The 15,792-nt window shown below is 42.4% G+C and overlaps 1 protein-coding gene across 1 annotated transcript in view; it reads right to left on the minus strand.

Annotated features, from left to right (window-relative positions):
- LOC102799570 (sodium channel protein type 3 subunit alpha-like) overlaps window positions 1–15,792 on the minus strand; it is a 281,657-nt gene that overhangs the window by 105,807 nt on the left and 160,058 nt on the right. The window contains exons 15-16 of the mRNA XM_087846568.1: window positions 9,827–9,947; window positions 4,707–4,945 (exon numbers count right to left, since the gene is read on the minus strand). Of these exons, the coding sequence (XP_087702694.1) occupies window positions 4,707–4,945; window positions 9,827–9,947 (360 nt within the window). The remainder of the gene's footprint in view (window positions 1–4,706; window positions 4,946–9,826; window positions 9,948–15,792) is intronic.

The following is a 15,792-nucleotide window of genomic DNA, read 5'->3' on the forward strand; positions in this document are numbered from 1 at the left end:
CAGCAGAGGCTCTGCTGTCCGTCAGAAAGGCTAGCTAAATGCTATGTAAACATCTGTGAGGATTAGAGGTTTTAGCCTATAAAGAACTTAGCGACTCCACAGTGCAATCGGATCCCGTTGGCACGACGCAGCGTTTATCTGAGACTTCAACGCCTCTGAATTGAAATGGAGCTTCAAACTGTTTACGTTGCAAAAGTATATAGCTGCATTAAACTGGAGGCAAGATGACAGCAACATGAGAGGGATATTATATAACAGCTCGTGCTTTTGACTCCTTGACGTTCCTTGGGGGTTTTGAAGCTGTCTGAACATGTGGGCATACACAGCTGACCAGCTTCACGTACACAACGTCATTTATAACTCGAATCAATCACTTTGTTTCAAAACTATCGATCCATCAGCTCAATCCTACAAAGAGGCGAGCTATCAAATACCATCCACTCTCACACCTATACACTTAGCACATAAGAGTAAGACTCTTCAAGAGTAACAGAGAGCGACTCTTCCAGCAAAAACCAGGGCAAAAGATGCCTTAAAGCAGCGGTCCCCAACCCCCGGGCCGGTCCGTGAGTTGTTTGGTACCAGGCCGCAAGAGTTGAGGCTCAGGTGTGAAATGTATAGTTTTCAGGGTTATTTTGTTATTGTTTTTGTCATTTACTCGGTTTTCCTGGGTCTTTTCACGTGTTATGAATAAATCTTCTTTTTTTCAGTACTAGTTTTATTTTGTTGTATTTATCCGCGACACCTTAAAGGCCGGTCCGTGAAAATATTGTCGGGCATAAACCGGTCCGTGGCGCAAAAAAGGTTGGAGACCGCTGCTCTTAAAGGGTCATTTCATTGTTATTTTGCCATATTTTCTGCCGTTCAAATACACTCACCAGATAAATCATCAGAAGATCCGTTCGAGGTTTTGGTGACTTTAAATTTCAAAAGCTTTTTTTGTCCCGTAAATTATACAACTTCTTCAGATTAGTAAAGCTGCTCTGCGTAGAGATTAATAACATCCTGGCTTTGGACCGGCTCCTCCCCATTCTGTTTCACTGTATGGTTATAGTGAGCCAAGAAAATGAATACAGACAATTAAGTACGCCTTTGTTACAGTAACAAATATGTCTGTCAGCACACAGTTAAAGCTGCTGCGAGCCTGTTCTGTGCAAACACAATCTTTGGCATTTCAGAACTGTGCCATAGATTTCTATTTAGGATTCAGCGACGTTTGCAATCCTTATACTGTCTCTGGTTAATCTAAAATTCAGAGTTGGAGCAGCTTATGAGTTTCACTTCTGTAGTTTGAACAGTGAAAAGGCAGCGTGAGTATTGGTGGCTGTGCAACCAGTCAGAAGAAGCAATAAAGCAGTGCCGTGTTTCTCTGCTGAAACTGAAGATCATTTTGTTTACTTACTCTTTGAAGTAATTGGTTGTTTACAGAGGAAAGTGAATGCTGGGGCATCATAGCATTGCTAAAAGCATCTCTCATAATCCATGTGATCTCCCACAGAGGCCCACCTTTGAGCCTGGCCCCACCGACTGAACCACTGCTGCCGGCAGGCCAAAATCACTGTTTCTACTTATAAACTGTATTACCATTTTCTGCCTGCAGCCTGAGCTGAGGAAACCTGACATCACTGCACGGAAACAAGTGTGTGTGTGTGTGCAGGTGTGATTAGCACGCTGACTCTGGCTGAGGGCCTTTCACACCTCAGGTGAACCAATTACCATATTGCATCAACCTATCAGCTCCTGTCAGATAGTCGGGACACCTGCGGGCTCAAACACTGGAGTTAGTCACAGTGGTTTAAAGCTATCTGACCCGCATCTGTCAGCTCTAATACTGAAACCCACCTTGTCTTTTTTTGTTTTTTACAAAGAGAAAAAAACAGACTTTTCTAGAAAGGCGATGAAATTAGTTTCTATTTTTCCTCTCTGAATCCTGAGGATTTGAAATTGTCCAAAAAGATTTGCTGTGCTTTCAAATGTCCGACGGGGGTTTCCCAAACCGTCACGCTCTTTGTCACTTTTGGAAAATGTCACAGTCGCTTCAACCCGCCCGAAGTTTGTTTCCACACCTGCTTGTAAACAACCAGCGAGGAGCTTCCTTCACTCTGCTCTTCCAAGACAAGTTTGCATGATGAGATTCACGAAACTGACTGAATCTCTCATCTCAGCGATTTAGAGATAACCTTGTGTTACGATACAAAGAGATAAAATACATATCTCTGAAAATGTGGCAGGTAAGAGTCCTGACATTTTTCCCAGCATGAAACAGAATATTGGATGTGACATTACCAGGTTTCTTTACATACACTATGCTATTCGTTTATGGAAGACAACAATGGATAGGTAGGGAGTACATGATAAGACGCACTCAGCTAACTTAAGCACCCACTGGGTTTTTCCTCACCAACTGTGAGTAGTTGCAGGAAAATACATGAAACTGCTAATCTGAAGGCATGCAGCCTTAAAAGACTGGTCAGTGACCCTCTGGTAACTGCTGGCTAAGAAACTTGCTAGCTATTTACTTGCTAGGAATAAGTGTGTATTCCGGGACCAGTTGGCAACTGGTTACTGGCAGCTGCTAGCTTGAAACTGGCATGTCGATCCACTGGAAATATCCTTGCAGTTGCTTTGGTTGCTATCAGGTTGCTAGAGCCACCAGTTGTTTGCATGGAGGGCATCAACTTGTGATGTGCGGATCGGTACTGAAATATTGATTCCTCCGATACCAATCATTTATGTTCTAGAATCAATTCTCACATTAAAATATCGATATTTTAGTAATGTAGGGTAAATTTGTAGTTTATCATTAACAGGAACACAGTGGAAAGAAACTATAACATTTGGATTGTCTACATTGGAAGGAACTACTTCCTCTTCCGCCTTTAATAGTCATGTGCGAAATACAGCTGTATAAATGTGTTGCAGCCCCTTGGCGTGCGGACTCACAACAATGGCTGGGCGTACATGGAGTCATGTGGGGACGTATTTTACCTCCACAAACAGCCAAGACGCGGTTTGTGATACATGTGGCAAGAAAGTGAGGTGTTCTGGCAACACCATTTACCTCGTCAAACACCTCAGAGTAAATCATATCAAAGAATATGACGAGCGTATGTTGATGCAAACTGAAGACGAGGAGAGGGACAGGTGCTGCCAGGGCGAGACAGACGTCTCTCGAGGAGTCCTTTAGTGCTGCAGGCAGGCAATATGCTCAAATGCCACACAACTTCAGTTTTCTGTATGATAATTCTGCATTATTAAGTGATAAGAACAAGTAATCTGACGTCCTGTAATCATTATGAATCTATAATTTGAGATACAATAAAAGATACAGTAAAAAAAAAAGTTTTTGTACAAAGTATCGGCATCGGATCAGTATCGTCGATACCACCCTGAATATTACTTGGTATCGAATCGGAAAGCAAATCAGTGGTATCGCACATCACTAGCATCAACTTGTCTGCACCTGTCTGCTACACGAAAGATAGTGAAACTGTGAAAAGTGTGATGAAATCAGAAACAACATTCGCCTTCAAAGTAAAAGCTGCATCTTTTGAAATGTGTTGGTTGAAGCGATAAGGCACAACTTTTATTCTGAAGGTAAACGTTTTTCGTTTGCGGTTTGTACTGTATCGCACATTTTCAAATTTTATGACAGCTCAGAGAATAAACGGGGAATGTTTACAGACAATCGACACGCAACCATGGTAACCACTCACCAGCCGGTTGGTAAAGACACAGCAGCAGTCAAATAGCTAAACTATGATTAACAGCTGAAACTTGAAGCCAACACTGCAGATAAACACGTTGAGCTAAACAGTACAAAGATTTGAATGATGTAAAAGCTAAAATGAACTAAAATGACAGAACCTAAAGTATGGATTTAAATTTGAATTACAGATTTCCTCCCCTTTATTCTTAATGACGAGTTCTGATACCATAGTATATCCATAAAGACGACCAATAGAATCATTTCCAGGTTTTTCAAACAATACCTCCACAGACAGACCATCCTCATGAACACACAGTAATTGTTCTATAACCAGGAACCACTTCAGGGGTTAGTCCTAGTAGGTTCTTGAAGGTTAAAGTGTGGATAACCTGTTAAAACTATTAGTTAAACATTAAGGAAACATTTAAATGTATAGCTGCTAAATGGAGGATTAGATAACAGCGTGGGTTTCGGATCCAGTTTAATTGAGCTCAGACAAACACATTTAAACATGACAGGGCTGCAAATAATCATTTAATGTTGCTCAAGCAATTGGTTCACGATGTTTCATCTTTCATGAGCTGCGTTAATTACTTTTTCTCTCTTTTGAGTTACCTGTCTGCTGCTCCACTCGTTCCTGCTTTATTAAAAGAGGAGGCAGAGGGTGGGGCTGGCTATAAATAAAGAGGCCTCAAGGGCAAAATAAACCATCTGCTATAAGCGCAGGGGGAAATGGGGCTTCTTTATGGTCCCTGTGGTTTCCCCCTTTACCTTTATGGGGTTTCCCCATCTGTTATGTAGCTTCAGTTTGTGAGTCTTTGTTAAGCAGCAGTTTTTGAGCTGATTGTTCTGCAAATATCTGATCTTGTTTGCTTCTGTATTCCTGTGATTGCTTTGGGTGAACGGTGCACCTGTGTCTATGTGTCTCTCGCCCACATATCTCCACCAATAACCACGCTTTACTGCATCCACGCATCCATTCATCCATTGTTCCTACCAGGTTCCCGATGGTGAGCATGCCGTTGAACTCATCAGTCATGGGGTAGTGCTCCATGGCCATGAAGAGCGTGTTGAGGACGATGCAGACGGTGATGGCGAGGTCCAGGAAGGGGTCCATCACCATGATCTTCACCAGCTGCTTCACCTTCAGCCACATAGGGCAGCACTCCCAAACCAGGTAACGGTGGGCAAACGTGTACCAGCAGGGGTGACACTTCTTATGGGACTCCTCCAGTTCTGCACAGGAAACAAAATCTGGTCAGGAGGTTTCCTTCTGCATGAACAAAGTTACACTGGGTAAGTTGGAAACTGAACGACTGAGAAGCTGGGAAGGAGATAAGTTGCAAAGCTGATTGTGGAACAGGCTAAAGGTGCAAAGATACCTGTGTGTGATTTTCCAGGTGTAATGATGACTGAAACAGATGACAAATTAATACATAGTGAGCCTAAAAGACGAGATTTGGCTTAAAATTTGCTCAAATTATCTTTAAGATCAGCTGATCTGCTGGGATTGTTGCCGACTTTGACTCTGATCTAACATTGTGCTCGATTGAAACAAGAACAGAAGTGATTTAAGTCAAGAGATGATTCGGATACAGCAGGATGGAGGCAAGGTGAGAAGAATACCAATCAATGGATGAATGTGATTATTAATAGGAACAAAGACGGGTCTAAAAGGAATTTTGGACTGATACATGTATCTGTTGTGTTACAATCTGAAGCTCTTTCTATATAAATACTTGTGGAGCAGAGGATCAGACTGCATTAGCTGTAGTTCTGTTGGTCGATAACAACAACGATAACAGAAATACTTGTGCTGTGTGGCAAACAGTCCTGAACACATGAACTAATTAATCAGAAGATCAGTAAAACAAACAGTGAAGGCACGTTATGAAAAAAAGCACTGGCGGATTTGCAGCTTTTTATTTAAAGTAAAAAAGCGTCTCGTTCAGTGACGGAGCCTCGAAAATGCAGACTGTGAAAAGTCACAGGGCTGGAGTACTCCTACATGTTTACAAGGTGTCCTCTGGTGTGATGACCGACGGCAGCAGAGAGAGGAGTCGCACTCCCCTTATAGAGACATTTACATGAGCTGAGCGAGGACCAATAGATGCTCTCTTTGCACTTCTTCATCACCATTTCCGATCGTGACATCAGATAAAATTATCCAGGCCCTTCAAGGTTCATGAAAACCTTCTTCAGGACCCAAAGTTGTCTGAATGTTGGGAATCTCCAAACTGATACATCAAACGTGAACTCTGTTATTGTTTCACAGCTTTAAGCTACATTTACAGTTAACATGTGATCAGAGAAAGAGTCACGGCTGAAAAATGAACCTCGTATTAAGTAAAAACTTTCCATATGATATAACTTGTTTTGAGCAGCCAACTAAAGTTGAGCCGAACTTGAACCATCAGAAACTCCTCAGGTACGAGGTGGCTGTAGTTCAGGAGGTAGAGCAGGTCAGCTGCTGATCGGAAGATTGCCAAATATCCGTCTTACTCTCTCGCTACGTTCACACTGCAGGCGAAAGCGCATCAAATCCGATTTTTCTGACCCTATGTGACCCATATCCATCATGGTGTGACAGTGTGAACGGCACAAATCCAATATTTTCAAATCCGATCTGGGTCACTTTCGTATGTGGTACTGAATCTGATACATATCTGATGTTTTAGAAAGCGACTGCTGTTTGATGGTCACGTCGCATTAAATCCGTCTTTTACGTCACCGACACAAGACAGACGTCAATTATCAGCGCCCGATAAGACATCGCGAACGCTTCCTGGCCATCCAGTGAAACTGTTGGGAAGACAATGTTGGAGAAACGTGAACATTTTATTTGTATAATCTGCAGATTCTGACAGAAATCTGCAACTATCCTTTGAAGCAGCGCTCCTCTAAAACAGCAATAAGGATCATTATTAGGTTATTTACATTATTATGTAAATAACAAAATAACTTAAAGCAAAAATTGGGAAACGTGAAGTCCGAAGTCTTTATATTAACGCCATCAGTCAAACAATACTGTTGCTCTGGGTCTGAACAGAGCGCGTTGTGTGTGACGTCTTCTTTTGCGCATGCGGCCGCTTTGAGCGTTCACACTAGAGCGCGTTTGCTGTCGCATTTTATTTGTAGTGTGAACGAGCAGACAAAAAATCGGATTTGATCAAAAAATTGGAATTGATCAAAAAATTGGAACGTAGCCTCTGATGCATCCAGTGGAGTATGAATGCGTATGAAAGATAGTTAGAAAGCACTCACCGTATAGATAATAGTGCTTCTGTGAATGTGGCGTGTTGTATAGAGCGCTTCGAGTACTCCAGTAGAGTAGAAAAGCGCTCTATAAGAACCAGACCATTTACGAACGTCTCTGTTCTTCATCACCGACATCATCTTCATGCAGTTTATTAAAATGATGCTGAACTGATTGTTTATTCTTTAAGCTGAGACACTCGGAGTGGGTGTAACATTGATTTGGTTACAGTGTTTTAACAAAATTGTTTTTCTGTTATGAAAATGCCCTACGACTGCCTCCCGCGTAGGTTTCCCAACTATTACCAGACATACTTTGAATATTTTGTAATTATGAGAAAATCATAGCAGAAGTAAATTGAAGTAAATATTTATAAAATTGCAATTTATGTTTCGATTTATTTTAATATTTCTATTTTATTTTTGCACTTTTTTTCCAACGCCACCTGCTGATGGCTCAGTTAATCTGAACTGGTACGAACATTTTGGATCGTGGTGCTGTTTTTATTTTTTCTAATCCAAAGAAGAGCTCAAGTTAAACCATGCAAAATAAATTCATAAAGCTTATTTTAAATTGAAGGAAAGTCTCCTGGGAAACAGATGATAATTTTAAAAATGACATGAATAAATCAAAGAGGGGAGAGGAGCAGGGACGGAGGGATGAAGGCTGTGCAGATGGATGCCGGGAGGACAGCAGTGGGATTTTGTATTTTCCTGTATAATGATCTGTTCTGTAAGAGCAGCGACTGCCGAGGGGAGCGACTGTGACTCAGCAGACCTATCGCACGCTCAGAACACACACGAGTGCAGATTTGATATGAATCCAGAAATGCAACACACCGATATCACACACACACACGGACAAACACACACACAGGAAGTTGGAATGATCTCACGGTTAATGAGGGTGACCAGGATAACACTCTCTCCCTCGCTGTTTCTATCATTCTCTCTCTGTGTCTCTCTCCCTTTTCCCAAGTCCCTGGCGCAAACAAAGCCCGTGTTCCCCTGGGGTTGACTAGGGCAGACACACACACACACACACACAGACACACACACAGTCTTTGAAGCAAACTCAGACACAGCTACACACACGCTCCTCTCTCGCACCCACAAAAGCGTTATAATTCAGACGAATACGTGGTTACACAATCACACACAAACACACACATATTGAGACACAAAGTCAGGCAAGGTTACAGTCCCATATTGACACACACGCGCAAACACATGAAATGTGAAAGGATGCTGGAGCTGATGCAGGTAATGAGCCTGTTTTAAATCGCTCTGCCTTTTGCTAGAAATGAAGTGAAACAGAAGCTTCTGGAAAGAAAGGAAATCCCTTTAATCCTGGTGGGATTAGTTTAAGAATGATTAAGATTAGCTTCACTTTGTTTCGCTGCTATCAAAGTCTGCTAAATAAATAAAGAAGTCTCAGCACTCAGCCTCAGCTGAGCGGGTATTTGGGATAATATTAGGAAGTCCCCATCTAAATGAACGTGGATAAAGACTTAGTATTGATGTCTCTGGTCACCGGGGCATAAAAACTGCACGTGTAGAATCAATAAGTTGTTTTGATCTGTATTTTTTCTACCTGATAGAGCACATCCATGTACCGAGGCAGCAGCCGGGATTCAACTCCGCCCCTGGTCATTCGCTGTGTGTCATTTCCCTTCTTTGCCATCTGTTCTGCACTAACACTGTCATATAAATGCAACCGCTATCACATTAAGTCAGATACAGTACGGCATGAAACAAGGAGATGGAATCAAAGCGGTTTGCAAAGTCGATTGCAGATGCAAAAACAAGGGCATGAAAACAGACGTTAAAATTAAACTCAGTCAGTGAATTATAGCAGCTGAATTATTCCCTCTAAAAGAACAAACGGTGGAGCGTTAATTCAGAAAGCTCAACAGAACATCAGCTAAAGTTTAAACTCAGTTTAAGCTATTTTAGCCACATCTGCAAGCCACTTTGCAACCCTGACTTTGGTGTCTGCTAAGAAGCTAAGGCTATGTCCACACGTACCCGGGTATTTTTGAAAACGCAGATTTTTCTATGCGTTTGCACCTTTCGTCCACACGTAAACGGCGTTTTCGGTCACTGAAAACAGAGATTTTTAAAAACTCCGGCCAGGGTGGAGATTTTTGAAAACTCAGTTTGTGCATTTACGTGTGGACGAGAAAAACGGAGAAAACGCAGAAAATGCAGCGTCAAAGGTGTGCGCCTTTTTTGACGTCACACTGTGCTGTTATTGTTTTGGTGAAATGAATTTCTACAATACTGTTACTTGTTCTCTCTGTAGTGTTTAAATGCTTACATAGACACACACAGTTACTGTCCCTCCACACATACCACTCGGTTCTGCTTCTATGCCCCAGCTTTGTTTACTTTTTCCCACCGAGGCTTCTAGACTTCTGATTGGCCAACATTTCTACACGGTTAGGAATATAGCGCCACCTGCTGCTTTGGCATGTTCCTAGCAGCGTTTTCCTTCATTTCTGCCTTTACGTGTGGACGGGATTATTTTTTAAAACGAAAATGGAAAATCTCCGTTTTCAAAAATACCCGTGTACATGTGGACGTAGCCTAAGAAACCTGCTGCTGCTCTCCACACCGTAACCATGTGGAGGCCCCAGGATGGAGGCATGCTGGTAGCTAAACTGATGGGAGCTGGACTTCTTAATGAAGGTAATGAAGATGTTTCAATTCTCATCTGAGAAGCTTAAACCCTTGTAGAAGCTGATGAGGACTCCCACGTGTTTTTGCTATTGTAGGGTTAAATATACTGAATTCCTTGGTTTATAACGACTCACATCATATTTAGTGTGTGTGCCCTGCATTCAAATTAGCGTGGCTCACCTTCCATGACGTCGGTGAGGTAGCTGGCAGCACTCATTGCCCTGCCCCTGCGCTCCGAGTCCTGCATGGACGAAGGCCGAGGAAGTAGCATCGTGCTGAGCTCTGTGGTGGACGTGGGAACCTAAAAAGATGGAAGTCATCCTGATTACTTTACATCTTTAGATGCAACCAGAGAATAAGAGATGGCATTACCCCACACAGAGTCCCATTGTAACAATCATGGAGTTGGTCTGGGATTGAGAAGCAATCTCAAAGATCTCTACCAGCTCCTCCAAGATATGTTTTAAAGACATCCTCAGTTGACTGAGCCTGCTGTCACACTCATCACTCATTCGTGAGTATGAGCTGCCTTGGACTCTTCCGTTACCATTGTGATAACATCACATAAACACACATTTGTGTCGGGTCAAATGGGTCAAACGTAGTGCTGTGATTTCTTTGTGTGTGTGTGTGTGTGAGTGCATTCAGTCTATCACCACGGCAACAGAGAAGCAGGTGATGACTGGTGTTCAACGAATCAGAGAAATCAGCGTGCCGCTGCTGTTCATCTCGTTCATCCTCACTTTCATGTATCAGATGAGCTTCACGAGGGTTGAACTTCTAAAACACCCACTCGACTCTCCTCTTAAAGCCTGACTTCAGCTGCTGCCTCTCAAATTAAAAGTTTAAATTATACTAAGTAATCAACTGGCGCTCAACATTAATTTGCTGCAACCCTTGTTGATTATCCCGAGCTCTTGGTAGTGATCATCGTGGCTCATGGAAGCCATTCCTGACTGGAAAGAGAGCAGGCGGATTATAAAGGATGTTCCATCAGGTCTGGGAACATCTCAGGAGGAACGCGTTGGTGCTACATCGAGTAAAACTCAGATAAATGTCAAGAAATATGAAACTAAAATGACACGTGGCCACATGTCAGCCTGTGAGGCTTTGATAGCGTTTTTCAGCTCCACAGAACAGAAACTAAAACATGAGGAGCTGTCAGTGCTGCATCCATACACATGTGTAATATATGCATCCTCCTGTTATTACCCTTCACAATAAAAGCCCTACAATTTACAGAGCAAGAGTGCTCTCCTCCTGGACAGTACAGGAAATCTTGCTGATAAGGTTGTAAGAACTGCACTAGATTAGACGAGCTGCGTGAATTGAACTCACAAAGTTTGTGTTTGAAGTGTCTTTAAAGTGCCCATAACAGCCTTCAAGACCATATAACAGGAAATAACAAGCAAGTTGTTGTTGCAGAGCCATCCAGGACTGATTTGTGTCAGATCTAATGAGGACTTAAAGTTTTCCTCAAAGAATAAACTCATCCGAGCAGGTTTTTAAGACAAAGTCCTTCAGTACTTTTCTGTCTTTAAATTTGCAGCACATTTTCTGAGTAAGCTGTACTTCTAACAGTCCTACCAAAATCCAAGCGTTGGATTAGCCATCAGAGCCTCCTTACTGCCTACTCACTAAGATCCTCGCCCAACAGTTCAGAAAGTCCTCTCTACACTAATCATGTGTCCTTTTTAAACTCTCATTCCGGTCATTCATGCAAGCAGATGTCACAGTTGTGTTCTCGTTAGTCGTCTTTTGACCCAATCATTTTAGCGAGCAAAGCTAGTGGAAGGTAATTTCAGATCCAACCTTTCAGACAGCTGAAGGTTCTCCTGGATGTCAGAACTTTGCTCTCGATGGAGAGGACTCTCCACAGCACGTGATGTTTAATAGAAACTTTAATTTCAAAGGTTCGTGTGACCTGCTGAGTTTGGTTGGATTATTTTTCACCCAATATTGGATCTGTTGGTACAGTTATTTGTGTATTTCACATTGTGAGATGTCCTATTCAAGAAATCAAATGATAATTTCATTTAAAATGGTAAATTTTAAATTAAATTATCATTTTACCAACAGCTTCTATAATTCTATAATTTAATTATAGAAGCTTTACATGAATACAAATGGAAAATGATATAAGAGCAGGTCTGATTGCTCGAGTTACACCTGCTTAAAAACTACAGAACAGATCGTTGGGAGTTCGTCTTGTAATCGGAAGGTCGCCAGTTCGAGCCCCGGCTTGGACAGTCTCGGTCGTTGTGTCCTTGGGCAAGACACTTCACCCGTTGCCTACTGGTGGTGGTCAGAGGGCCCGGTGGCGCCAGTGTCCGGCAGCCTCGCCTCTGTCAGTGCGCCCCAGGGTGGCTGTGGCTACAATGTAGCTGCCATCACCAGTGGGTGGATGACTGGTTGTATAAAGCGCTTTGGGGTCCTTAGGGACTAGAAAAACACTATACAAATACAGGCCATTTACCATTTATCTGGTTGTCGCCGCAGTACGGCTCAGCTGACACGAGGAAAACTGCTGCAGCTCACAAAGACCTTTTGCTGCTGCAAAACTGCCTTTTAAATAAAGTTGTTTAGGTTTGAACGGTGCTCAGCTGCTCGCCTTGCAAAGGCCTGACAGCGGTCCCTGGCGAGCTCCGGACTCCTCGGCCCTCACACAGACCTGCGTGAACCTCATTTGCTCAGGTGTCATTACATAACGCTTCCTGCTAAGTGTTCTTCCAATGAAGCGTGACGCACAGGCCTGAAGGTCGCCGCCCACAACACCGCCTACATCCTGTCTGTGTGCCAGGCAGGGAAGCACCAGGGAAACACACACACACACACACACAGCCATTTAAGCTTCCGCTGGCTGCTGTGGGTTGCCATGGGGACATTTCCATGGCAAATAAGTGAGTTCTCGTCCCCTCCTCCTCCTCCCACTCGTCTCTGCATCAGTCTGAGCAGCAGGACAACAGGTTTATGGATGGATGGACAAGAGAAGCAGAAATACTTCATTTCAAAGCATGAAACTATAAACTGAACTCGGAGCTGCTCTGAGCTCCCACACAACCCCTGCAGTTTACATTCAGTTTATCAAGAAGTAACTTTTTCTACACACTGCAGGAGATTTCAGTTTTAATTGTGATGGAGGGGAACTTCGCCCGGCAGCAGCAGAAACCAGACAGAAAAGGTGAGATTACCAACATGTGCTGATGCTGTTGGAGGTGACTGTTGAGATTTGGCACTACAGAAATAAAACTGAATTCGACTAACTGTTTGCAGATGCTTCAGAACTTTCTCATTAGCAGCCACTTTAGGCTGGCTCCAGAGGTAAGTCACTCCTCATAGACTCCAATAAACCTTTTCAGTTTCCTTTGTACCCGAGTTCAACGATTAAACGCTCACAGCGGCCCAATGCTAGCTAAGCCTTAAAAGTGCACTAAGGCTTTAAGTCACATCACACAACCAAAAAAAGAAAAGTCCAGGTAAAAGGTTAAACATCAATATTTACTTAGAATTAAACTTTTATTCCTTCTATGAGTCGTCTAAAGTGCTCCAGTCGATGGTCAACTTCTTTCAGGCTCCTGAAGAGGTTCCAGCTCTGGCTTCATCAGTTCCAAAAGCTAAAGAAGAGTCTAAGTTATTAACCTTGGTCAGGGCTGTCACACAGAAGTCCCAACAGGCCATCACTTAGGTCGAGGAATGGATGGTGCTTAACCCTTTAAGACCTACCATAGAACCAAGTCCGCCAGAGCTTATATTATATGTTTACATGCTGTGGAGCCATTTTTGGGAGCATTTCAAGTTGCTATACATCAATACAACCATTACAGCCTAAATTTTAATAATATGTCTGCTTTAAGTGCATAGTAATTACATAAATTGTAAAAAAGTGCAATAAACTACAAAAAAATTGAAAATCGTTTTTGTTTTTTTAACATATATTTCTAGTTAGAGAAATTTAAGAGGCTTATCCCTCAAAACTGTAAATACAAAAAAGTTGCACAAAATAGTTTCCCACCACAGGAAATTTATTTTGAGTGTCTTCATAGTTTTATTTTTGAAATACACCAATTTTTATAAACTGCAGGAAAAACAAAAATAAATATTATAGTGCAAATTTGCAAAAAAGCAGCATATGCATCAAAATAAACTATTTCCAGCAGTGCAATATGAGTCCTAAGCATCCCAGAAACCACACAGAAAGTCATGAAGTCAAAGATAACTTTTAAAAACACCAGTATAGGCTCATGAGGCCCTGATGGTAAAAACTACATTTCCGCGAAAATGACGTCACTTCCGGTTTCGGGCAGGACATGGAGGACATGCGATAGTTCGCGCTGATGGACGTAGGAAGTGTTATGAACAGCTGATCGGATCGGCAAAGCGTGTTTCTGGAATATTATGTTTTTTTTGCTGGAAGTGCTTTTTATGCAGTTTTTGCAAAGTTATATGTGGAAGGAAACTGTGACCGAGGACAAGCTGATGGCATAAGATGTAAGTACAACTCCTCCGGTTTCATATGCAAAAAAAATGATTGCGCTAGCTCACGTGGTTGCAGAGCTACCGGGATTTTAAAATAGTTACGCAAAACAGAGCGTGCCCGCTCCGACCGGTTTAAAGGGTTAAATCACCTGGTAAAGGATCTCAGGACTGTGTTGCAGGTGGTTGATGATTGATGTTGTAGGCCACCACCTGCTTGGTCAACCCAGGTGGACATAGATGGCCTCCTTTACTCTGCTCTCATATCATCTCAATTTAAAATGTGAACATCTGTCTCCTCAAGAGTGTCTCCTCTCTTTTAGGTGTCTATGTGGACCCTACTATGCTGTGTCATGTATCTGTGGTCCTTTGGGTGATCCTATATCCCAACCACTCCTCACTGCATTGCACATCATGCATGACGTTGCTTAGTTTGGGAGTGGACGCTTTTGTCTTGGGATGAACCACTTTGTTATCTGGGAGTGTTGCTGGTTCTGAATTAAGATTTTAAGAATACTTGACCTCTGACCTTGCGGTTGAGGTCACTGTGATTTTTGGCAGATGTACCTGTGGTTTCCATTTGAAACTGCTAGGTTGCTTCATTCTTGAGTTATCGCATTTACAAAAAAGATGAAATATTGGTATCACATATTGTAAATAACTGCTCTTCTTGTATGTGTCTTTATTTAAAACATAACACACAATAAACAAAGTAACAGTGTGTTTCATCATGAAGCTGCACAGCATCATAAAACTAAACTTCCTGGCAGAACAGTTCCCCTACACCGAACTCAAGCCTACAGGTCTGCCTAATAAAGCGAACTCTGAGTGTATTTAACTGCTTTGCCCTGTTCTTCTCCTCTTCCTCCTCCTTGTTGTGTAACAGTGAAGGTCTGGAAGCAGGTTATGAGCAGGTGGAGGTGACTGAACACCTCCAGGCGTGGAGCTGCTGTGTTCGTCCTGATGATACTCTAAACCCACTGCCCGACGGGGAAAAGACACCACTGTAAACAAGTATTAAAATAAATGCATTCCCTAATGGCGTGGAGCTCGCTGCCTTTCAGCTGCCACAGGTTTTATAAGGCTCTGCTGTGAGAGTGAAGATGGAACCGAGGTAACGTTAAATTGACAGAAGTGTCTGAAAGCTGCTGTTTCAAGTGTGCTGCAAGACAAAGACACTGAAAAACCATTCTTGCCCTTACAAACTCGAGATGAAAGTCAGTAACTCATATCTTTTCAAGAACCAGGAACGGTGTTGATATTCAGAGAATCAGGACTAAAGGAATCATCAAAAAATCAGCGCTCCGAAACAAAAAAATGTTTATATTTAATTTGTAACTCCATTTTTTGACTCCATGAGTTTACCATTCAAGCCAGTAATTTCACATTTCTGGTGATTAAGATCTAGTTATCCAGACAGGTTCATTCCTTTATATTCAGGGTTATAACAGGTGGATGGTTACCACACAGGTGGATCAGTGGTTACCACTAACAAGAAGCTTGGGGCTTGAACCCTGTCAGAACCTCTCTATGTCACATTCACATGTTTTTCCCATGGTTGTGTTGGTCCTGGAGATCCAGTTTCTACCTTTATAAAACATGCCATCTTAGCCGAGGACTCTCCTGAAAAGTTATTTTGCTCTCAAGATTTTCACATTGTGTTTAACCTCCTA

The sequence above is a fragment of the Neolamprologus brichardi genome, chromosome 9 (genome assembly GCF_056152115.1).
Source record: "Neolamprologus brichardi isolate AB-2024 chromosome 9, ASM5615211v1, whole genome shotgun sequence".
Classification (NCBI taxonomy): domain Eukaryota; kingdom Metazoa; phylum Chordata; class Actinopteri; order Cichliformes; family Cichlidae; genus Neolamprologus; species Neolamprologus brichardi.